Source organism: Archocentrus centrarchus, chromosome 5, assembly GCF_007364275.1.
Source record: "Archocentrus centrarchus isolate MPI-CPG fArcCen1 chromosome 5, fArcCen1, whole genome shotgun sequence".
In the NCBI taxonomy this organism is placed as follows: Eukaryota; Metazoa; Chordata; class Actinopteri; order Cichliformes; family Cichlidae; genus Archocentrus; species Archocentrus centrarchus.
This window is the reverse complement of record NC_044350.1, coordinates 33,513,962-33,539,391: the sequence shown is the minus strand read 5'-3', so window position 1 is coordinate 33,539,391 and position 25,430 is coordinate 33,513,962. Positions and strand designations below refer to the sequence as shown.

Here is a 25,430-nt window from a genome sequence, read left to right as displayed (position 1 = left end):
AGCCACAGCGGGTTTGTCTGAAACGTAGTCCTGTCCTCGATGTTACCGTCTGTAAATATCATCCTGAAAGTCACACTGAGAATGAACAATGAAGACAAAGAAGTCGAAGGTGCAGCAGCCTTCAGTGGAAAGAGATAGATGTGACATTTTCTACAGTGACAGACATCTGCTGACTACTGAGGTGTCAGCCTCTCCCCTGACTGTCTTTGTGTCCCTCGTTGCCATTGCTGGATGGAAATTTACAGCTATGATTGTGTCATTGGTTGTGCACAATAAGAGTTACAATCGCAGTGTCATATTAAATAGCTTCAATGAAGAAGTGCTGGGGAAGGACGCCTTTAGTATTTCTGCTTCATCTTAAACACGTTAACATAGATTTAAATCTTTTTATCTTGGCTCTGATCAGTTTTAGCTTTCGACTTCCTGTTTATTTTTACTGGCTTTTTTTTAATTATGTGCTATTTGGTCATAAGGATTAGGCAACAAAACCACTCAGTGAGAGTTTAAAAAAGAAACACTTCCACAGTTTGAACAACATCTTTAAACTCTTTTTGTGTGTGTGTGTGTGTGTTACCAGTGCCACGTATCCACTCACGTGACCACAACAGGTCTCCTAGATATTCTTGGTCATTTGCTGATTATACCTGATAAAAATGGAGCATGCCTCACCCAATTAGTGTCTATTAATAGTCATTCAGTGGGATCATAACATCTGAAGTGGATGATAATTGTACAGCTTCCTGAATCTTAACTGTTAAGCAGTTTCCTGGCCTGTACTAATTTGTTTCTTTTTTGGGGTTGTTTTTGTTTTTGATCATGAAAACCATAATCGGTTGCATTTTAATCTTGATGTATTTTTCAACTGCTACTCAGTCTCACAGTTCTTTCTTTTTAATGAACGCAGATCTGACTTAATCTGTTCGTTGTCTCTTGTTTCTGTAGAATGGCTCAAAAAGAGAAACTTCAGTGTCTGAAAGATTTCCATAAGGACACTCTGAAGCCGTCTCCAGGTAAGAGCCCTGGCACCCGGCCCGAGGACGAGGCGGAGGGCAAACACCCGCAGAGAGAGAAGTGGGCCAGCAAGCTGGACTTTGTTCTGTCTGTTGCTGGTGGCTTTGTTGGTTTAGGGAACGTCTGGCGTTTCCCATACCTCTGCTATAAAAATGGTGGAGGTAAGGCTTTAAAATACCACAACAATTTATGAACAAAAGTCTATTCATGAGGATAATATTTTTACACATATGTGTTCCATCTAGGTGCATTTCTCATCCCCTACTTCATTTTCCTGTTTGGTGGAGGTTTGCCAGTCTTCTTCCTGGAGGTCGTACTGGGTCAGTTCACCTCTCAGGGTGGCATCACCTGCTGGGAGAAGCTCTGTCCCATCTTTACTGGTATGTAGCCCCTAACTAGATCCTCTATTAATGATCTTATTCTTGGGAAGAATCACATTCTGGGCAACCATGAAACCACAATGTCAATTCTAAAATTAATGAACTTGTGTGGAGGTTACGATGGTGGGTGGATGGAGTATTCACCCTAATTAACTGTGTCTCAGGTGTGTCTTGTCTCATGAGGACTTACTTATGGAATCAGTCATTTCAGACACACCGCCATAACGATTTCATCTAAATCTTTTTGTATTGTAATGCTCATCATAAGACCAGGCTTCCAGGGTTACTGACTGAAAAACTATGTTTGTATTATCGTGTATACGATAAATGTTGTGGTGCACCTGTACCTGTGCCTTCAGCTTCACCCACCTCCCCTTCTTGTGAAAGCCCACCAATTTAACTGATGAGTGCAGAGCACAGCCTTTCCATATCCAACCAAAGATTTTTTCCAGACCTCTGTTTTTCCACTCAGGAATGGCTATGTAACATAAGGCTGAGTCACACCAGGTTTTCCTCCAATCGGACTGCTGAGACTTTACCCTGCAGCTGTTACCAGGCAGCCAACCTGCACTGCTACACCAACATACTGAGGACTCTATTGTGCTTTAGCCTTCTCTGACCCACACCTGCCAAGAAGCATATCTTCAGTGTACTCTGATAGTTCCTCTGTAGTTATTTTTTTATCTGATCCCTACTCTCTCTCTCTCTTTTTATTCTAACCTCTCCCTCTCTCCTCCTATTAAATTTCTTCTATATTATTTTCTCCCTCTTCGCTCGTCTTCAGTCCTGGACATCTCCGCTTCCCTGTCTTCGTTTCCTTCACCGGTTCTTCTCACCTCCCCCTCTCCTCTGTTTACTACCAGCCGAACGAGGTCCCTGTCTCTTTTGTTCCGAACAGTCATTTTGTTAAATCTCCTTTGTAATATTCGTACTGCTCCATCATATTCAGCAATTGTGCATTAACTCTCATTATTTCTCAAATACATTCATAGATTTAGTTCAGCGGAGCTATGAGCACATTCCTTTCTTTTCATGATCGTAATTATTTACTTGTCCTGCTATTCTTGCTTTCACATACACACATTCTTCTTTTCAGACACATTATCCTCTCGCTGTCTCGTACACACACACATATCAAACACACACTCAAGATGGTGTACAGAGTGTCCTGAATCACACGTTGCTATGGCAACAGCTCAGAAACACATCAGAGAGATGATGAGAGACAGAGAGAGAGGAAAAAAGAAAGAGAGGGGGGGGGGGGGGGGGGAGCAGACAGATCTGAGGAGCAGACAGATGGATTGACAAAGAGCAGGAAAAGGTGGAGAGAGAATTAAAGGAGGAGAGAGAGGTTAGAATGGAGAAGAGTAGAGAGAGTGAAGGGAATAAAGGGAGATAGAAAAAAGAGGGGGAAAAAGAAACGATGCATGGATGGAAATACAAAATAGAGTAAAATTAGGAAATTAGTGAAACAGAAGAGAGAGGTCTGCAGTAGAAGGCTTAGAAAAGTATGAAGAACAGTTTAAACAAGGAGAAAATAAATGGAAGAAATGAAAGCAAAAAAAAAAGGAAATAGAAAAAGGAAGTAGAAAAAAGAGTTTATGTTTGCACAAATGTGCAAGCATAGATTGGACTTAATGGGGGGAGGTTGTTGTTGTGGTAATATATTATATTGTGGATTTGAAGTGAGATTACATTTGATTAGCTTGGTTTCAGAAATCTGAAACCCAGGGTGATGCAGGTGATGCAGGTGATGCAGGTGGTGCAGGTGGCATTAAGAACAGGGACGTCATTTCTGCTGTGCCAGAGCTCAAATTTCTTCCAAAGAAGAAGAAAAACAGCAAGAAGTTGTGAGTGCAACTATACAAATTGATTCTAGAAATCTTACACCAATAAATTACTTTGACTGTGTAAACTGAAGATTATTAGGGCTGGAAGGATAAGAACAGGAACACGATGTCAGACAAAAAAAAAACAAACAAAAAAACCTCCAAAAACAAACATAAAAAATATTTATATTAATATGAGGTCTTCTAAGGTCAGCAGATGAGCACAGGATATGACATCATGGAGGAGGACACTGTTTTGTTTGATCTGCAGCGTACCATGTGATCCAAGACACTGTGTGTGTGTGTGTGTGTGTGTGTGTGTGTGTGTGTGTGTGTGTGTGTGTGTGTGTGTGTGTGTGTGTGTGTGTGTGTGTGTTTATGAATATGTGCATGTCTCTGTGTTTAGGCTGAAGGCTGGGATGCCGCCCATTAGTTCAGTGATTAAAAGAATGTGATACAATGTTAAAGTATTCCATGCATTCATTAACACACACAGACACAGATGGCAAATGAGTTTATGCAGGCAGTTCACAACACAGACGTGCATGCGCACGTATGTACACACACACACACACACACACACAGAAGGCCATTGACGTTGAAGGACATTAATTTGGATGAGTGGCCTCAGTCGGCTGTGTGTACAAAAGCACACAAAGCTTCTTCTAATACTTCTGAGGACCACTGGTGACCTCTAACCTAGAACCTAATCCATGTGCAAATCTTGATCCAAATCCCAGTTCCAACATCTGTTCTCATTTGAGGGAACGGGCAGAGTTTTTCTTGTCTTTATGTCCTTGTGTAGTGGAGGCATAAGTGTTTACCATCAGCTCATTCAAGTCATTCAAGGCCAGTACTGATGCAATAAAACTTGTTAGACTACTGTAATTAAAAGTGAAGGTTAAACAATATACAAATGATTTCTTTAGCTCTTAACAGCTGCACTGTACTATATGATATAATCTGTAAAGACTAACTACTGTGTGAAAATTGAATTGATACTACCAGTTCAGTGTTTATATCTCATCCTGGTAATTTTCTTTTCAAGTTGTCTTTTTCTCAGGGGAGGGGTGGGACATGCATGCAGCTGCCATCTTGGGCTTTACATAATTTTCCCATAGAGTTCGTTCTGCTTAGACTTCAAATGGTTTCTCAACCCGTTTCTAACATCTCTAGCACTCATTTTTATATCCTCTTTTCTGGCCAATCAAACTTTAGTATTAAATCTCTTCCTCTTATACAAGAAACTAATGTGTTGAAACTGAAACTTTTGGAAGGAAGTTAAAAAAGTCATTAAAATATCACAAAGGGTGTGATATTTGGATGTGTTGTATAAGTTGAAGTTTGATGATACACTGAACCTCCGTTCAGGTCTTCTTTAATCCCCTCAACCTCTCTCTTCTCTCCAGGTATTGGTTACGCTTCCATTGTGATTGTGTCCCTGCTAAACATCTACTACATTGTCATCCTGGCCTGGGGCCTCTACTACCTGTTCCAGGTAGGTTTGAGGGGGGGGGCAGTCGTTCAATATTCAATTTCATTTCTTTTTCCACTAATTTCAGTCTTGTATTATTTACAGTAGAGATAATGGAGGATGTATGTCAGGGCAGTACTGTACCAGCTAACTGGGATCAGAATCAGAATCAGAATCAGAAGGTTTTTATTGCCATATGGGTGAACAGGTTCACAGCCTTAGGAAATTGCTGCGGTACTTCGTGCGTACAGAAAAAAACAAACAAGTATAAAAACTATAAGACAATATACAAGTATACAAATTGCAAATATACAGAGATATTAGAGCTATAACTATAGCACAATATTACAAAATTACAAAATATACAGTGCAGAGACTAATTAAAAGATAAAAGAATGTAGACTATATTCCACTAATATGTACATCAGTGCATATTGGGATGTAATATTTGTGCAAACTCATGCTCACCAATAGCTGCACAAAGACTTGACCAAAAGGTCATAATTTGCTACCAGAACATGAATACACTAATAATAATAATAAATAATAATAATGCATTTAAAAAAAAAAAAAAAAAAAATATATATATATATATATATATATCTTTTTTTTTGTTATATTCCAGTGTTTTCAACCTGAGCTACCCTGGGCCAAGTGCAATCAGCCCTGGAACACTGATCATTGCATTGAGGACACCTACCGCAAGAACAAAACCTTCTGGGTAGCTGCCAACGCCTCCAACTTCACCTCCCCCGTCACTGAGTTCTGGGAGTAAGTTACATAAAACCACACACCTGCATACTTGCATAACTACAGACAATTCTGCATTCTTTGGCATGTACACAGTTCAGTGAAGGTGAGGTAGAAAATGAGCAGTTACGCCGGCAGCCTGCAGACACACACATCTACAGAAGTGTATTTGTTTGTTGTTGCAGACGTAATGTACTGGGTATCTCCAGTGGAATAGAGGAGATGGGTCCTATTAAATGGGACCTGGCCCTGTGTTTACTGCTCGTGTGGGTCATCTGCTTCTTCTGCATCTGGAAGGGCGTCAAATCCACTGGAAAGGTAAATATTCTGTAGTGTCCAGCATTCATTGCTTCATCACTGATTGTCTTTTGCAGTGTTTTGAAAGACTTTGTTCCTCTTCTAATACAGGGACTGACTTTTATGTCTTTGGTGTCCTAGTTGATGTTTTAAATGTTATGGTATTACTGCTTATTATACTGCTATGCAGAATGTAGTAACTCAGAAAGAAGTCTAGAAGTTTACCTCTGTGCCTCATAGTATGATTTGCTTAAACAAATAGATATGTATTCTGCTGAAGTATTTATACTTCACTATGGAGATGTTCTATTAAGCTCCTTATCAAAAATGAAGTGATATGATGTAATAGAATTGTTGCCACATTGCAGTTAAGGTCACAGATAGGGTTGGAAATAAGCTAGGTTAGCTAACATTTATTTATATTTTTTAATCACAAAACCAAGCTTGATTTTAACAGAACACATCAGCTCAAACAGCTCATTAAAAAGATGACAGCGAGAGTAAAAGAGTAGAAATAAGTATCAAAATTGATATTTGATGCTTCAACATCTCAAGAACTGACCTAACAATTTTTAGACTGTAATTATACATTACTATGACTGAATGCAACATCTACTCTGATGAGCCACTAGCCTTATATTGTGTACTGTGCTACCAAAATATTTTTGACCTGTTCAGACATGAACTCTCCTATTCCATCAGGCACTGAGTCATTAGCAGCAAATCTTAAATCCTGCAGGGTGCACGGTTCTAGTATGGCACACAGATGCTTGGTCAAAATAAGGCCTTGGAGGATCTTGGAAGTTTGGAGGATGCCAAATGCTGTGAACATTTTGGTGTGTTCCTCAAACCTTTCTTGGACTCATGGCCGAGCTCTGAGATGCTCTGACCCGGTTGTCTTGATTTGGCCTTTATCAAATTTGCTGAATTCTTTATGCTGAAATCTTTATCCAATTTTTCCTGTTTCCAACATTAACTTCAAAAGAAGACAGTTCACTTCCAGCCTAATACAGTACAGTACTGCAGGATAAATGGAGTCTTGGGTGTTTGCATACAGGGAACATTTCAGACCGTGTTAAATTGCTACTACAATAACAAGAGCAACATCTTGCTCCAAGACCAAAGGCAATCAATCCCAGATGGCTCTTTTTATAGCCCTAACACTCTTTATTGATTGCACTGGCCTGATTTATACTTTGTGGTTGATCCAAGTTGCAATTCTAGTAACACTGTCACTCCTGCGAGGCCAAGTCTGGTCACTGTTTTCCACATAAGAGATCCCGGCACACCACTATCGCTTTAAGGGACCACCTGTGGTCTGTTGTCATAATTCAAAGAGTTCAGACACTTATAAAACTTTTAATAATGTAACGATGCTGTAATAAAGCCAGAGTATCAGCTAGCTGGCAAAATAAAACACGCGTGAAAAAAAAAAAGTTTGATAAACCAGCTTATACATGTTAACTGTAAAACAATTATTTAAACTGGATCATTTTGTTTGTCTCCAAAATGTTTGAGCTTGCTTTTCTCCCCTACAGGTGGTCTACATCACAGCCACGTTCCCGTTTGTCATGCTCATTGTGCTTTTGATTCGTGGTGTGACACTGCCAGGTGCTACCGAGGGCATCAAGTTCTACCTGTATCCTGACCTCGCTCGGCTGAAGGACCCAGAGGTAGGTGTCGCTCAGTGGTGCATGAGCAAGAAAACCCTGTTATAGCTTTCCGTCAGTAGTTTGACCACCCGCCTGTCTGTTTGCTGATATGGAAAACAACCATACTTAATTTCCACATGCCTAATTGATAAAAATGCAACTGTGGTTTAAAAGAAATACTAAAATAAGGCGATACTAGAATAAATCGCCTTCTTTTTGGTTGAACAATGGCATGACAAGTTCCTATAAAATGGAAACATGGGCACTGATTTGTAAAGTGTGACAAAAGCAAAGCAAAAAAAAAGACTTTTCATAAACAAATGGAACCAAGTAACCAGCCCAAACCTGGTTCCTCACACAAGCATAGCATCAAAAACACAATTTTATCTGCCAGTTTTATCCCAGTTGTTTCACTGTACATAGTCCCCCTAAACTCCCCCTCATCAGCAGGCCTTAGCCTTTCTGTCCCTACTCCCTTCTTGGTAGGTGTGGATTGATGCTGGCACCCAGATCTTCTTCTCCTATGCCATCTGTTTGGGTGCCATGACGTCCTTGGGGAGCTACAACAAGTACAAATACAACTGCTACAGGTGAGGCATTAGTTTTCAGTGAGTGGGTTAGGGATAGGGGAGAGAGGGGGGGTAAAGGGATCCTTGTGTGTTCATTAACAAATCCTCCTCATGACATATGTGTGACATAGGGACTGTTTGCTGCTGGGAGCCCTCAACAGTGGTACCAGTTTTGTGTCTGGCTTCGCAATATTTTCCGTCCTGGGCTTCATGGCACAAGAGCAAGGGGTGGACATTGCTGATGTGGCAGAGTCAGGTACGAGGGTTCTGTAAAGGCGGCAGTGATGGTGGGCGCTGCTTCCTGGTTAACAAATAAAACAATAGTAATTATGAAGAAAAACAGCAACGAAACCTGAATGAGAATTGGACTCTACGTTCAGTTTTGAACTGAGTTGAAATTTGGAATTGAACGGATTCGCTGATTATTCTCAAATGACGGCATCAGAATATGGAAGCTTCCGCAATCAAACACTCCTTGACAACAGCAGACTGTCAGAAAATTAATTTGTTGGTACTCATTGGAATGAAGCAAGTTGGGGCTGAGAGAGAGTCGAGGCTTGATTGTGATACTGTAGATCTTGTGCCAGCGTGATGACTTAAATGTGATATCACAGTTTTAGTTCTGAATTGTTTCTTTTGTGCACACAAGAGACTGACGTCACCATCATTGTGGTTTCTTTTTCATTATTCTTTGCGTGACATTGGCATATGTGGTTCTTGGTTCTTTCCATTATTTATTAACTGTATTTATCCTAGTAGCAAGAGCCAGAACCTTTACCTGTTTTGTCCTGTCTAATCACTTTGTCCACAGCCATCAGCTATAGTAATAGAATAACAACAAAATTAACAAGGTGTTTATTTAAAACAAAAAAAAAGACCTTGATTCTAGAGCAGGTGTTTTCACAGCCACGTGAGATTGAGGTCTTTTTGGAAATGGCTCGAAGCTTTGATTGTTTTATGTGTGTAACTTAAACATACAAAAGGAACATAAAGCAACTTGTTTTATCTCAAATGAGGCACAAACTGGAAATCTAATCTATAACAATAATCAAATGCTCTGCAGAAGCTCAGGTTTTATCTCTGCCCCATGATCCGCCAACTAAAACAACAACAACAACATAACATATTGCCAAAAGTATTCCCTCACCATCCAATTCAATTCAATTTTATTTATATAGCGCCAAATCACAACAAACAGTTGCCTCAAGGTGCTTTGTATTGTGGGTAAAGACCCTACAATAATACAGAGAAAACCCAACAGTCAGAACGACCCCCTGTGAGCAGCACTTGGTGACAGTGGGAAGGAAAAACTCCCTTTAACAGGAAGAAACCTCCAGCAGAACCAGGCTCAGGGAGGGGGGGTCATCTGCCGCGACCGGTTGGGCTGAGGGGAGAGAAAAGACATGCTGTGGAAGAGAGCCAGAGATTAATATCAATTAATGATTAAATGCAGAGTGGAGTATAAACAAAGTAAATAAGGTGAATGAGAAACAGTGCATTATGTGAACCCCCCAGCAGACTAGGCCTACAGCAGCATAACTAAGGGATGGTTCAGGGTCACCTGATCCAGCCCTAACTATAAGCTTTATCATAAAGGAAAGTTTTATTGAATTTAGGTGTTCCAGTCACTTCCATGGCCACAGGTGTATAAACCAAGCACCTAGGCATGCAGACTGCTTCTACACTACTCAGTGAATTCCAGCGTGGTACCGTGATAGGATGATACCTGTGCAACAAGTCCAGTCACTGCTAAATATTCCACAGTCAGCTGTTAGTGGGATTATAATAAAGTGGAAGTAACTGGGAGTGAGAGCAACTCAGAAGTGTTAGGCTATTTAAACTCACAGAACGAGGTCAGTGGATGCTGAGGGTCATAGTGCACAGAGGTCACCAACTTTCTGTAGAGTCAATCACTACAGACTTCCAACCTTCATGTGGCCTTCAAATCAGCTCAAGAACAGTGTGTAGAGAGCTTCATGGAATGGGTTTCCATGGCAGCTGCATCCAAGCCTTCCATCACCAAGAACAATATGAATGTGTTGCAGTGATTCAGTGGTGCAAAGCACGCCACCAGTGCACTCTAGAGAAGTGGAGATGTGTTCTATGGAGTGAGGTATCACACTTCTCCATCTGGAATTTTGATGGATGGAGTCTTTCGTGCTCCCAACTTTGCGGGACCAGTTTGGGGATGGCCCCTTCCTCTTCCAACAAGACATGGATGAGCGAAATTTGGTGCAGAAGAGTCCTGATCTCACCCCGATGGAACATCTTTGGGATGAGCAGAGACTGCGGTCTCTGTGGAAAGCCTTCCTGGAAGAGTTGAAGCTGTAATAGCTGCAAAGGGTGGGCCCACATCACATTAAACGCTGTGGATTAAGAATATGATGTCACTCAAGTTCATATGCGTGTGAAGGCAGATGAGCGAATACTTTTGGCAATAAGTGTATGTATATACATTACCCACTGCTAGTGCCAACCAAATGGTGAGGTTTTCAGAACTCTCAAAGATCAGTGTTGTTTGGTGAGTGGGTTGATGCTCCACAGGGAAGTAGAGTGGAAGTGCTGGTCAGAGGAATTGAATTGAGCACCCTGCATATCATCGCACAAAGAGGTAGGGTTTTCATGCCTTAGAGAGTCTGTCCATGTTTGTGGGTCTAAGAACACAGAAGGCTATGTAGACAGCAGAATACGGGTATTAGAACCTTTGCGTGGTCATCAAACCCACCCAGGCAAGCAAGTTATATAAATCTCAGAATCATAAGAAATAAGCCCGCCTGTTTGAATGTTTTCTGCATGACAGATTGTGCTGACTGAATACCCAGAGAATACTGTGGTGCACATGACATGGCTTCTGTTGACTTCAATGTTTAAAAAAATGAAGGAAAAAGAAAAAAAAAAAAAAAAAAAAAAAATATATATATATATATATATATATATATATATATATATATATATATATATATATATATATATATATATATATATATATATATATATAGATATAGATATAGATGCTGTAAAAATGCAGCTTTGTCAATATTGTAGTAATGACTAATCAAATAGTTTCACTGAGTTAATAAATAATATGTTAGCATCAGAGATGGAAAAGGTGGTGTGCATCTTTTTTCTTCTTTTGGGGGGGGGGGGGGGGGCTGTTTGTTTTTATTTTGTTTGTTTTTTGAGTCAACGTGGTGTTTGGTTGGATGCCTCATCATAATTTGCTACAAAAATGGAACATATTGACATACCATGCCATCAGCTACAATGCTGTTTTGCTGTTACAGCTGCTTCTTTGTTCCGTGACTTCTGTTTTACAGTTCCCAATGTAGCAAGTCAAATTAGACCTCATGAAAAAGAAAAAGGGGGAAAAAAAAAAAAGCATTCACTTTTTATTTGACCACTCAGTTTGCATCTGCTGCTGTTTTGCAATGGGCATTTTGCATTCCTTATAGAAAAGGGTTGTGCTTATTTCAGTCAGGAATGCAAAATGGCTTGGGTTGAAGTTGTTGATTTGTCTTTTTTAGCAAGTGAAAGTGAATCAAACAGACTTTAAACAGGTTCCATTTTGCTGCAGTGTTGTGGTATTGTATGGTCTTTTTGGTAACTTTGTTCTCCATAACCCATGTACCAGTTATATCCTATTACTTGATGTGCATGCATCCATTTACAGAATGCTTCATGATTTACTTACTTCCACAGAGATGCAGTTACATTATGCTAAAAAAATGTGCATTTAATGTCATACTCCATATGGATTTATTCTTCTGTTTCCTTTATTGTAAGAATTCCTTGTAATACACCATTGTTAATGATATGAAACTGTTGTGTGTTGAGTGCATACAACTTGTAGTGTGCCATAATGTGTTTATAAGAAGTAAGTATGTGTATTACATATACTTTCTTGTTAGTACATTCTTGTTACAATACCTCAGTACAAATTAATAAGACTGAAGCAAATAATTGTTCCCAGCATTATAGTCAATTGTTGATCATGTGTTCATATCTTGTTCTGCGTCTCCATTGTTTGGGGCTTCTTTTTCTCCCCATAGGGATGCAGATCAGATGAGTTTATCATATGATTCTAATGTTGCCCTACCCCCCCCACACCCTTCTTTCTGCTCGTACCCCCTTCCCCTCTCCTCTGCAGGTCCAGGCCTGGCTTTCATTGCCTACCCCAAGGCTGTAACCATGATGCCTTTTCCTACACTCTGGGCAATTCTCTTCTTCATTATGCTGCTGCTGCTTGGCCTCGACAGTCAGGTTAGAGGAAAAACAAACTTTCGCACATGGCTGACTGTTGGAGCTTCAGGAGGTTCACCATAAAAGGAAATGCTGATAACACTTAAAATTGTCAGCTATTTTTAAGGTGCCCATAAGCAAAACATTAAACTGCTCATTGGTAACCGCATAAACAGCCTGCGTAACAATAGAATTAAACAAAAAAAGGCTTTTGTGGCATATTTTGTGGTCTGTTATTGTGCATAAATATAGACAAAAAGTCATCATATAGTATTCATTAATAGGCCAAACACTAATTACATAATTAAAAATTAAGTAATGATTATGCAAGCTATAAATTCTGGCCTAATTCTAAAAAAACAAAACAAACAGGCTCGCATTGCACTTTCAAGGTCATCTCCCTGTGAACCTTTGAACCGCTCTGAGCTCAGCTGCTAGTTTTAGATCACTTGCGGGAAGTCCCGTTCTCACATTCTGCCATGTTGGATTTCTGTCACTTCCTTCAGTGCTGTTACCATTTAATTTGGAATTTATTCTGAAATATTGGCAAAGTTACAAGGAGTCAAACCTGGCGGGGATGGTGAATGCTAAGCACTGACTGATGGGGAGCCATGCATTCATGTTTATCCATGCTAGCCACCGCTATTGAGGTAGGCTAGGATGAACATTTTAGTTGATGATTTTCTTTCTTTTTTAAATGTTAAAAATGAATTTTCCTCCTTTCTACATATGTATTTTTTTTTTCTTTCTTTTTAGTCAAAGCCACAGGAGAGCCACTGGAGATAGGCCAGAGCTGCATTCGGCTCTGGAGTGGCCAAAAAAAGTCCTTTCTTATCAGTGTGCTTTAAGTGGGTGCACGGTGGCATGGTGACACTCACCACAGTTGAGGCCATCTGTGGCTGAATATTGTTCTTTGGACTCTTTGAGGCTTTACAGTCAAACTTTGCACTGACAGTCAGATCCTGAGGGGAAAAAAAAATTTAAGGTCATGAAGAGCGTTGCCCTATTTTTGGCTCCTGACATGAGTTCATATTACACTGTACCACAATTTAAAACTCGTTAAAATAGGCACTGACCATTCAGTGGGTGAAATTTTACACAACCACATCACACAGTGGTGCCAAATCACAGCCATGATGTTTCACTATTTAACAATGCAGGGAGTCTTTCATGCTCTTTCACAAAAGGACATTAAAAGGACCCATACATGCTTCCAACAGATACGCATTTATCCTTTTTTGATTAACACCATTGTATCTCTGTGTTCCCTGGCAGTTTGTGGAGGTGGAAGGGCAGATCACATCACTGGTGGATCTGTATCCGTCCTTCCTAAGGAAGGGTTACCGCAGAGAGGTCTTCATCGCTATTATCTGCTGCATCAGCTACGTGCTTGGACTCACCATGGTTACCAAGGTAACAACACAATGGAAAATGAACACAAAAGAAAGAAAGAGCCAGCGATCGTGGCCGGAGCACTTTTAAGATGCTCAGGATCAGGATAACCATTAGAAAACAGTCAAACTCTGATGCCTTTAGTGCTGTGAACCATAAAAACAGCACTTCAGAAATGAATCACTCTGCAGTATTTCTCCACATGTTTGCTGCTCCCCCTGATAATTGTATACATATACTGTGGTTGCTGACCTCATTTCAGGCTCCAGCTCCCAACTCAATACTCCAGGAAAAACAGTGTTCAGACAGCTATTAGTGTCGATCCCTAAAGATATGACAGGGAGCTATTTATACTGTCAAGTCATGAGAACTTCCCTTCCCTCATCTGGTATTAATAGATACAGTAGACTTGATATAGCTTTTCCAAATCTTTTGCTTCAGTGTTCTCTCACTCGCCTCCTCCAAAGACTTGTTACAAATCTTCTTCCTTTAAGTATCATTTCAGTTGATTGTCTTTTTTTTTTTTTTTTAGTTTTTTTTTTCCAGCTTTTTTATCTTGTAAATTGGGTTTCTGGCAGTTCTTGCCTAATTGTATTAACACACCTGTAGCAACAGACCCTTCTTTCTGCTGACATTTTGTCAAGTATCAGTGCGCTGGTCCTGATACAGCAGCTTCCTGGTGTTGTGGCCGTTGGCCCCCTGACACGCCGAGTTTTACACTCAAAATAGAACCATTATTGTTAAACCTGAGCTCTTCATACCTGCCGCTCTGTGAGAGAGGACTATTGAACCTTTGCAAGTTTTGACATTTTGAACATGCACGAAAGCATTATTAATTCGTGTGCACCGAGTCCTAGTTAAACCATAAGAACTTAACATCTAAAGGTCTGTAGTTTAGTAGATTGTTAAGTCTGAGTAGACACATGTCACTCTACATTAGACCAACGTTATATGTCACTGAAAAGTAGAATTAGAAAATGGCTTTCACTAAGTCTCAACCCTGACTCAGTAGAATTACTATGACAACTCCCTTTTTAAAAATTGTGTATTTTGTACTGTGTTTGTGTGAGTCAAGTATTTTTTTGGACATGTCTGTTGCCACTGTCCTTGATTACCCAGTTTAAATGTTTTTGTTTAGAAATGCATAATAACCAATTTTCCTTAAGTTAAAAGTGATTTCCTGGGAAAAAAAACTTTAAACTTAGCAGGAAACCCTTAGATGAACATCCACAGGTTGCTCAGTAATTGTACAAAAAGCAAAGTAGCCCTTTTATATAACACAAGCCTCTTTCTCCTCATGCTGCCAGTTCATGCTTTTATTCTTCAGTCCTCTTTTTCTCATACGCCATCATTTGAGTATTGTTTCTGTACTCACCCTCCTGTTGTTCAGTTTTCTGTCCCAGCCCCCCCCCCCCCCCCCCCCGATATCTTTTTATGGCTGCATTGGCCTGATTTAAATTTAGGATTCCTATGAATAACACTGGACACATGTGTGCACGCTCACCTGTGTGACGTGGATATTTCAACTCCTTTTTTACTCTGTGTATATATCTTAGCAATCTTTGATAGTTAAATAATTACATATATGATTTACAGCTTTTCATAGTTTGGTGAGTGTTCCTGTAGCTTGTGCACCAGAGTGAAGCAAGCCCCCCATTCTTGTAGTAAAACTACACTTAAAGCCAGAGTAATACAGGTCTGCAGGTCGTTCTGTCTTAATGTGAGAGAAGTGAAAATGTCTGACATGAGGACAAACACTGTTTCTTTTTAAAACCCAGTCTGTGTGTTTTCTTTCTGCAGGGTGGCATGTATGTTTTCCAGCTGTTTGACTACTATGCAGCGAGCGGTGTGTGCCTTCTGTGGGTGGCATTCTTTGAATGTATAGCTGTTGCCTGGGTTTATGGTGAGCACCACATAAATAATGCAGTACTTTATGCCTGGATTAAGCTTAATTCTGCTCTAATTAATGTCAGTTTACATGACCTTATGTTATTGTGTATTCAGACAGCAACAAGTTTACTGATATTGTACCTATTTGATATACAGATTTAGAACAGAAAGGTCTGCGTAGAAGCATCAAATCTGTCTTACTTATACTTATTGCTGATAATGAGGCAGCTCAGCCTTTATTCAAGTATGAGGTCTAAATGTAAAATTGCTCCATCTCTGTAAACTGTGACATGTTGGACTTGAATTGGCAGACCTTTCATGATATATCTTGCAGGGGTTAATTATGGCCCCCTGTCCTAGAAAATGTACAATATTCACTGTAAACATAGTGAGGCATCAGTATCTAAAACTAATAATAGCAAGTAAAAGTGTTTTGTGCAGTTGGAATCCAATATTAGATTAAAGTTTAGGACTTCTGCCTTCAGATCCCTCATTTGTGCGTGGGGCCTATGTAACAACATCAAAACTGTTTATTTAAACAAGCTTCCTTTTAAAAAAGCTTCAGATTGCCTGTCGCGCTTTACACACAATACAGTAACAGAACTGAGCTGCAGTACTTCACAGCCGTTAGCCAGTAAGTATTCTGTTATCTTCGCAGGCGTTGATAATTTCTATGATGCGATTGAGGACATGATTGGCTACAAACCAAATCCTTGGATGAAATGGAGCTGGACTGTGATCACTCCTTTACTGTGCATGGTAAGAGCTGTATATATATGCAGTAAACCAAGATCACTGATTAAATTTAGTCTGCAGATAATGACTTGAGACATGAATTCAACTTATTCCTCTTTTAATTTCAACTATTTGCACTACTGTCATCATTAGCTTGTCTTACATATGTTTCAAAGAGACACTTCACCATGCTATACCCATGCTCTGGATATAACATTGTAATTTCAATTTTACCAAATAACCAGATATAAAAGTGTTAAAAATAAATGTAAATTTTAAACCTTTGCTCCTCTTCGACTCCAGGGTTGCTTTATCTTCTCTTTGGTCAAATACAAGCCATTGACATACAACAAATTGTACCAGTATCCCGACTGGGCCATTGGAATAGGGTGGACTCTGGCCTTGGCATCCATGATCTGCATCCCCATGGTGGTTGTCATCAAGATCATCCAATCTGATGGGCCACTCATTGAGGTGGGTGCATCAGCTATCTGGCTGTTAACTGTTTAGCTCTTCTCTGCCTTCTGTATTATTGCTCACTCCGTCTGACATTTGCCAACACTCTTTCATAAACCTCTTTTCTCATCAGTGGTTCTCTCTCCTCTTTCTTCTTCTCCTGTAACTTGCCCATCAAGAGATGTAATGTAAGAACATTAGTTTTCTAATTTCCCCCTTTCTTCCCACAGAGGATTAAGGCGGTGGCAGCCCCGGTACGTGGTGGAGCCAGCTCCCGTCCTGCAGACCATCGTGGGCCTAAAGAGCTCTCCTGTCCACTGGACCCCAATGGGAACAAGGGCCTACTGATGAAGGCCCCTACTCACACCATCGTAGAAACCATGATGTAAAGGAATGAGGTGGAGGCTCTCCATGAGATCGCTCTCCTCCCCTCTCCTGTCCTCTAAAATGCTTCTAAAGCTAGCTAGCTTTCTGTCTGTCTGTCTGTCTCTGTCTGGTGGACTGATAAGGGTGTTAAAGAAAAATGTTTGAATCTTTTAGGAAAGTTTTGAAAGTAGTGTGCAGTTGGTGGTTTTCACAAGAGGGTTACAATCCCATTTCAAATCTATTTCTGAATTAGCTGGTTTTTTGTTTTGTTTTTTTCCTATGAGTAGTTTTCATGTGACTACACATCCCACTGTGTTCTTGTTTTAAAGGCAAAGTGGCAAATTAGCAACAACAGCCTCCGGTCGTGTTCCACCAGCTACTTTTGCACATAACCAGCCATTATTCTAGAAGAAAGTGGTTATTGAGTCTTGGAATCAAATCATCTTTTGTAGCCACTACACAGAGAATTCCTAAAATAGGCACTGATCACCAAAAACAGATTTTTTTTTTTTTCCTGCTTTGATGGATTTTTATTTATTTACTTTTTTTTTTTGCTAGTTATTTTATTAACTTTGTGTACTTCTTTGAGGACACGTTCCACAGGGTTAAGCTTTGGTCTATTGTACTCCATTATGCTCAGTAGAGGCCGTGTTGCTATCAGAGGATTTATTAGCTTTTTAGCCAAAATATCAAAAATGCAAGTCTGCAAACACCAGCGTTACATGCCTTATCACTGCCGGCTTTTTTAATCATAGACTTGAAATATCAGTAACAATGAGCTTAATGGATATTTACAACACATTTGGGTCAATATAACAAAACAAAATCCATTGCAGCTTAAACCAAAACAAAAGCGAAAAAATAATCAATGAAAATGTATATTATTGAAACTGTCTTAATAGGTAATAATGACTATCAAAATAGAGTCCTCTGAATTCACCTTTGCCCAGATAGTCCCATCTTCCACAGTCATACGGGCCAAAGAGAAAACGAGCATTGGGGAAACCTGTTCCTGCACAAAGAGAGAGATGCGAACGGATTTGAAGTGTGGAGGTTGAACCCTTGACTGTGTTGTTCGTGATGTACTGTACAGTAGTGGCTAATCAGTCTATCAGTATCTATCTCTTTATCTATCGTTCTCTGTCCTAGACCAGTTTACAGTACATTAGTGACTGCACTAGGCACTCTTGGCTTAAAAGTTTGGATTGGATTTGCTTTATTTACTACAAAGGAAGTCACATTATTATTAGTTTTTTCCTCTGTCAGTGTTTAGATTTTTTTAAAATTAATGTTATTGATATTTACTATTGAATTGCTGTAGTTTTACATAGAAGGAGGAACACTTTCATCTGGTGAAAATACTAAGCTATTATATAAACCATACATCTACATTGACAGCTATTGTAGTAAAGTCTTTGGTTTTCTTCAGCCGTGCTCCTACTGACAGCTGTCTTAGGCGTCATACAAACAAACAATGCAGCTGATTTTCTCAGACAGAGGGGCGTGAGTCAATTTTTATATATACAAGAAAATTGGTATTCTATAATGGCTCCATTCATAAGTTTGTAATTCTTGGGTTTTTAGCTTTTTCCCTTCTGTAAATACCAGGAGAGAGTTTTTTATTTTGGATAAATCCAGCTCGGTAGGGCACTGCAACCAGTGGTTAAACAAATAACTCAAGTTAACCACTGGTTGGGAGAGACTCCCAGCAAATATACCGGTGTCTGACAGTTGACTCGTTCCAGACGCTGAGATTTGGCAGCTGGCTGAGTTTGGGCTTTTCTGGGGTCACCGTGTTTCTTTTCCGCCCTTCAACTGGGAGCTGAAAAGTTTCATTTTTAACAGCAACTGTTCAAACCTGTCTTTTTCTCCTAAATTAATACAGATACTATAAATATATTTTTGGATTGGTCATCTCACATTTTTTTGCAGTAGAATGCCCTTTTTCTTAAATTTTCATAGACACCAGTGAAACTAGTGATACCCAGACCCCCGCTAACCATTCCTATGACGTGTGCCCTGTGATGCATTGAGTCTGTGTCCTTAACTCTGTTCAGTTTTAGCAATCGTGCATGCAAAACTACATTACATTCATGTTGATAAAACAGGGGCCATACTTTTGATGATGTGAACAGTTAACAACCAAGAGCAAACGATGTGAGGGGTGTAACAGTTACAAAGAGTTTTAATATATCTGCGTAACAAGGGGTTTCCCATGTGTATGTGTCACCAGCGACCATCCACTCAGGACCTTCTTTGTAGTGCTTTTGTCTACTGTATAGCTGCATTAACCCAGCATCCAAAAAAAATGACACTTTTAACTCTGGGTGACAGAGAGCTACAACGGTAGCAGTTGAAACTAATGTTTTCGTCCAGCTTGATAAGCCATTAGATTGGTTTTTTGCTACACAGAGATGAAAATCACACCTTAACTGCCTATTTTAGCCACAATCAAAGGCAAAAAAAAATAGTTACTTGATGTAAGTCTATATAGCACCTTATTTTATTTTATCATTTTGATTTCATATCAAATGATGAGGCCAAAAAAATATGCACTGCCTTCTTTTTGTTCTGGACTCTCAGGGGCCTCTCCATTAAAATTGGTATACTTTTAAAACACTCTGGTTTCACTTTATGACATAAGCAAATATATTAAATTAGATCAAGATGCATACATGCATACAGTTATACAGTACACATGCATTGCAGGATTTTGACCAACAGCTTCACATGAGACGTGATAGTGAGACCAGGGCCTCATTTTTATTTCATTTCCAGGGCCTCATTTCATTTAAGCTCTGACAACTTTGTGTCCATTTATTTAATTCCTTCAGATAGAATAAAGTAGTTGATATCATTAAAAGGGATTTGTGTAACCAAATCCACATCAGACATCTATTTTCATACAACTTTTCATATATAAGTCGTCTTTGTATAGCTCAGCTCCCATTGCTGACCTCCCATTTTAATACAGATACAGTGTTTTGTTCTGTCATTAACTTTTGTACAGATCTGGTTCTCGGTTTCTCTGAAGAATCTTTGCACGAAGGTAAAAAAAAAAATTAAGTAATTGCAATTAATGATGTGAGGAAAAATCTGCAAATGCAATTTAATTTGCTTAAAGGTTTTTTTGTTTTTTTTTTAAATATTGTGGGAATTCAAGAAGTGAAATCCAAACTAACAAAGAGTTCCATTAAAAATGCCTGAAGCATTGCAAACAAGGCGGAATATTTCTTAGTACAAAAATTCTTCAAGGGAAATGTGAACTAGAAACAGTAACTATTGAATTATGCTTACCATCAGTGTATATTTACAGTATGTACCTGCTTTCCTGCCTTCATACACTCCCTGGCTGTTAGCCTATGTAAAACATCCGTTAACGTAAGCTAACTGATTCTCAAAGATCCTGAATTTTAAAGCAAACTGCAGCATTAGCGATGCACAAGTTTTTACCGACGGATGTTGAAATGTGAACGTAAATGTTTCTGAAGATTTTTTTTTGCATAAAAAGTACTTTCTTTTTTATTTTGTATCCTTATTGGAGTCTGCAGTTTCTCATTGTTTTATTTTTGATTGTAACATTTGCCTTTTTTGTATTCCAAATATATTTGCATATTTGAAACCTGTCATTGGAGTACAACTATATAAATCAAAACACAAGCATAAACAAGTTATGATTTACTTTGTGCAATACTGCAGAATACTTTGTTTCATTCTGTTTTTCCAAAGGTGGTACTAACCTTTGAAGTAAGACGATAATGTGTGATTTCCTGAAGAATAAAGATTTAAATCTTCAGTTAAAATAAAACCCCACAAAAATATGCTTTGTAGTTTGGAAACATAACCAAACTAAACTGCTATCAACCATCTTGTCATTTGAAATGCACTGATTATTAAATGTGTGTCACATCAAACTGAATTTTTTTACCAAAATATTGTTTTTTTGTGACCGATAAAGTTGCGTTTGTGAGGGGTATGAAACACAGTAGCACTGCCACTAAGCCCACTTTCTAACTACTAAGTCTTTGTCTGTTTGCGTGTTTGTGTGTGTGTGTGTGTGTGTTTGAACCTTTGAAATAATTTGGGATGTTTATTGGAAAAGCTGACCCTTGCAGCAAAAGTAAACCCAATAAACAGAAGATTACACCATATCAGAGGTTTTATTTTTTGTTTGTTTTAAAAAAACCTCGAGTTCACTTCTTCTTTCTGCTTATTTAGACATTTTTGTCACTCCTGTAAACTTAATGCTTATCAGATAAAACAAAGACCCAACTAGGAACAGCCTGATTTCAAATTTCATATTTTTAATGAGAACAACAACATATCTGCAGGATGCAGGATTAAAGAAAACGGGTGTGGATTTTGGGCTCTGTAACAGCGACACATCTGTTTGATCAATAATTTCAGTCTGTTTCAGTTCAATATTCCAGCAGTTCCATGTGCTAAGGCTTGTGGAAAATTAAGTTATACTTCTCCTCCTCCCCACATTCTGTCATCAGTCTCATTCTGATTATGTCTTCAGTCATGATGCGTGTCTTTCCTTCATTACACCATATGCCAGCCCTTCCTTTTTGAGAATGTACACGGGAAATGTTTTTTTTTTTTTAATTATTGATGAAAAAAAAAACATTTTTAAAAGAATTTGAAAGGTTTAATTTTTTATTTCTATGGCCAACCTGTAAGCTAGAAAAAAATGTGTTTGAACAGGTTTTGCAAAAGTGTAAAATTTTTTTTTTTATTTCTTAATAAAAAAAATGTCTTCAGAAAATGAAAGTCTCACAGTTTCTTGGTATTTTTATGCACACATCCACAGTTTGTTCCATTCAAGTTCAATTTCCCAACCAGTGGGATTTATGCACCTAAATCTCCCTGACGACACAATAAACTCTAATCCCTCAAAGCCTGTAATACAAGTTTTAAGGTATTCAAACCAATGAGGGGGCAGCACACCAGCACATCCAGTGCTGCATATGTGAGCCTTAAATATGTGAAAGTAATCAAATGGGTTGTAAGACAACCCTCTGGGCAACCGTTTTCCAACAGGAGTCCAGTCAGAGGACTCCGGTCAGGCTGGACTTTCCTATACAGTTCTGGTAGCAACCCAGGCCCTCCACCTTCCTCTGCTTACTATTTTGTGTGGCTTTAATTTATTTTGTTTTGTTAAATAAGTCTTTTTTTAACAACGTGGGTGAACTTATTTTGTATAAACTCTATTGTATGTTTTAAAATCCCTTAATGGGTTGGCTCCATCGTATCTTGCTGATCTCTTAACACCTTATGTTCCCTCAAGGTCACTGAGATCTGCTGAGCAGCTCCTGCAGGTTCCAGAAGCTAGACTTAAGAACAAGGGGGGGGGGCTCAAGCTTTCTCAGCCTTGGACACTAAACTGTGGAATGAGCTGCCCCCTCGTGTTAGGCTGGCCCCCACTTTGCATGTTTTCAAAGTACGCCTTAAAACTTGTTTTTAGTCTTTGGCTTTCAACCCGGAGTGAGAGCTAAAGTATTTAGGCTGTTGTATTATCTTTTGTATTTTGGGGTTTTTTTGGGGTATATTTATTTGTGTGTGTGTGTGTGTGTGTGTGTGTGTTGTGTTATCCTCTGTTTCATGCCCAGCACTTTGGTCAATTCTGTTGTTTTAAATGTGCTTCATAAATAAATTTGGATTGGATTGGATTTGCGTGGGTTTCCTCCAGGTACTCCGGTTTCCTCCCACAGTCCAAAGACATGCACTTACTGGGGTTAGGTTAATTGGAGACTCTAAATTGCCCATAGGTGTGAATGAGAGCATGAACGTGAGTGTGGATGTTGTCTGTCTCTCTCTGTGTTGGCCCTGTGGCGACCTGTACAGGGTGTACCCTGCCTCTCGCCCTATGACAGCTGGGATAGGCTCCAGCCCCCTTGTTCTTGGAATATTTCACTGTTATTTATATAATACTAACTTACCAAAAAAAAAATCTTTCTGGGGGTTTAACACTGTAAGGAAAAGCTGTTAGAACATTATACAGAGAAAAAAAAAAAAGAACTCACTTTGCAGCAGTGTTGAGGAAAATACTCTTAACACAAAGACATCTTTAGCAAAACCAGATTCAAGGAGGGCAACCATCTGCATCGAGGTTAGTGAGGTCAGTAGCCACAGATCAAAACTGGCTGCTCTATAGATAAAGTACAGGGAGATAGAGTGGACAGATAGGAAAAAGCATAAATCACAGGAGACAGCTCATACAATGTTAATAACATGTAATAGTGTCATATAAATGCATGAAGACTAAAAGGATCAGGGAAGCTCCCTGGCTGCTCGTGGGATCATGGAAGGTCCACCAGTCCATAGCATCACTAATCTGAATTCCTTACAGAGTTAGCGGAGCACACCTCAAACGTGAATGAGTAGAAAAGGCTGAAAGGTCTCCAAACAGTGTGATTACACACAGGCCAGCAGCTGTTTTTAGTTAATGTGGTGAAAGTCAGAACAAGTTTCTTCCAAACTATAAACAAACTGGCAAACAACAGCACTCACTGACAGCTTTAGTTAAATGGCTCGTATGACTGCACTGAAACAAGGACCAGTTGCTGTCTTGGTTTCCCTCCTCAAAAAGTCTGCTTGTGGTATGCAAACGCAGAATTAAGTTCAAGAACACAACTTTAAGGTCACACAATCTGCCACAGATTATATGTACGTACAAACACTTAAAACGTGTGAGCGGTCTCTCCCTCGTTGCTAAGAACGTCCCATAAACCTGTAAATGACCTGCAATACAGCACGTTGATACTTATTTTATTGGCATAAGAATCAGCTGCTGCGACTTGCGACTCCTGTTGCCAGATCGGGTCACATGAGGTGCTATGATTGGTTAGTCTGAATGATTGCCCAGGTGATGCAAGGTTTGTGATTGGTTCATTATAAAACGCTGGTGGTGACCAGGCTTTCCTTTTATTCAATAATTTAGCCTTCAATGTATTTAAAAAGTTGTTGTTTGTAGGAAATACTCTTCTGGGAACTGTGTTGGATGAGCAACTCAGTTTTCATCCATAAACAATGTACTTACCCAAAGTTAAGGCCTTTGGTGGCTTCATGGAGGCAACCTGCCAAAACTGCTTAATCCACTTCATACTTACCTAAAAAGAAACAAACAAAAAACAAAAACAAACCCCTCAGCTATTTACTACTAAAGACCCTGGAAAAGAAAAAAGAAAGAAAACGAGTAGGAAAAAAAACAAAGCCCTCCTAAACTGCAGCTTGTTTTTAAACAATGGCACTAAGCAGCTCTGAGAATCTGCTGGAATCAACCTCAGTTTATGGAATATTTTGACCCAAACATCCGTTTCACAGTAAGGGGATAAAGGCTCAGACATCCTGGTGATTAATAGAAGCTGGGTACTGAACACAGTTTTCCCACACTATAATTTTCCCTCAATCACTGTGGTTAGATGGACCATTTTTTTATTTAATCAACTGACTATTCCCATGAAAATATTTACATGACAGCTTTATAAAATACTGGTTTGTGTATCCTATTTAAGCTTCAGTGATCAGAAAAGACTAAGCTCTTTCAGGCACCGTTTGAATCAGGCGCAGTCATGAATCCTTCCTTATTTTATATTTAGTGATAATGTTGCCCCGGAATGTAGCATGCAAATAAAACCATGCCTATTATGGTTATTGCTCCCATATGACTCACCAGAAGCATAGAGGATGTTGGTGGCTTGAACCTGCTGTGCAGGAACATGAATGTTAATGCTGTTTTGTTGCTGAGCTTTAAATAATTGGCAGTCCAGACAAAGAAACACAAAGCTGTTATTTCCATTCCCTGTCTGCCTCATCCAAGAATAGACTTTTCTGTTGAGAATCTTCTTTTTTTTTTTTCTTTCCAGTTTTATCTTCAAGGCAGTTTTTTGGCATTGACACAAAACAAAAACAAATCTGTGTTTTTTTGATCAGTGTTTCATGTTAGATTTGCCTTTGGTTCTATAAACAAAAATAGAAGGGAACAGGAAATGGAAGGGCTCTGAGGGATGAGAAAAATCAAATGGGGACAGTTTTGATCCCAGGATGTTGCAATCACTCGGAGGGGACAGGGGTAGATCTTATGCACTTTTATATTTTGACTTTGCAGGAAAAAAAAAAAAAAGTTCTCTGACCGATGTTCCTGGTCCCCGATGAACATGGTTCACTTTGTTTGCGATGAAGCAATATTACCTTTATCATTTTAGCTGCTTGGTATATAAAAAAGTCCTGCTTTCAAAATGTCAGAAGTTTAAGCTGTTCTTACAAAATACAAGCGAAATGTCACATTTCAAAATGTTAAATTAATTAGTTTTTAAACAGGCAATATCCAAATGCATTTAAATTCTATTCTGGAAGGTAAATGATTTTGATATGACACGTCCAAGAAC

General features: G+C 39.2%; 1 protein-coding gene across 2 annotated transcripts in view; it reads left to right on the top strand.

Annotated features, from left to right (window-relative positions):
- The window catches only part of LOC115780119 (sodium- and chloride-dependent taurine transporter), a 29,081-nt gene extending 8,122 nt beyond the window's left edge, over positions 1-20,959 (top strand). The window contains exons 2-15 of one of the 2 annotated variants that reach the window (XM_030729115.1): positions 943-1,172; positions 1,257-1,391; positions 4,630-4,718; positions 5,320-5,465; positions 5,630-5,762; positions 7,280-7,414; positions 7,880-7,983; positions 8,094-8,218; positions 12,110-12,222; positions 13,477-13,614; positions 15,394-15,496; positions 16,142-16,242; positions 16,522-16,692; positions 16,905-20,959. In XM_030729115.1, coding sequence (XP_030584975.1) covers positions 944-1,172; positions 1,257-1,391; positions 4,630-4,718; positions 5,320-5,465; positions 5,630-5,762; positions 7,280-7,414; positions 7,880-7,983; positions 8,094-8,218; positions 12,110-12,222; positions 13,477-13,614; positions 15,394-15,496; positions 16,142-16,242; positions 16,522-16,692; positions 16,905-17,063 — 1,881 coding nt within the window. In that variant the 5' untranslated portion in view covers position 943 and the 3' untranslated portion in view covers positions 17,064-20,959. The remainder of the gene's footprint in view (positions 1-942; positions 1,173-1,256; positions 1,392-4,629; positions 4,719-5,319; positions 5,466-5,629; positions 5,763-7,279; positions 7,415-7,879; positions 7,984-8,093; positions 8,219-12,109; positions 12,223-13,476; positions 13,615-15,393; positions 15,497-16,141; positions 16,243-16,521; positions 16,693-16,904) is intronic. The other variant, XM_030729117.1, reaches the window with a different exon arrangement.
- Positions 20,960-25,430: the final 4,471 nt, after the last annotated feature.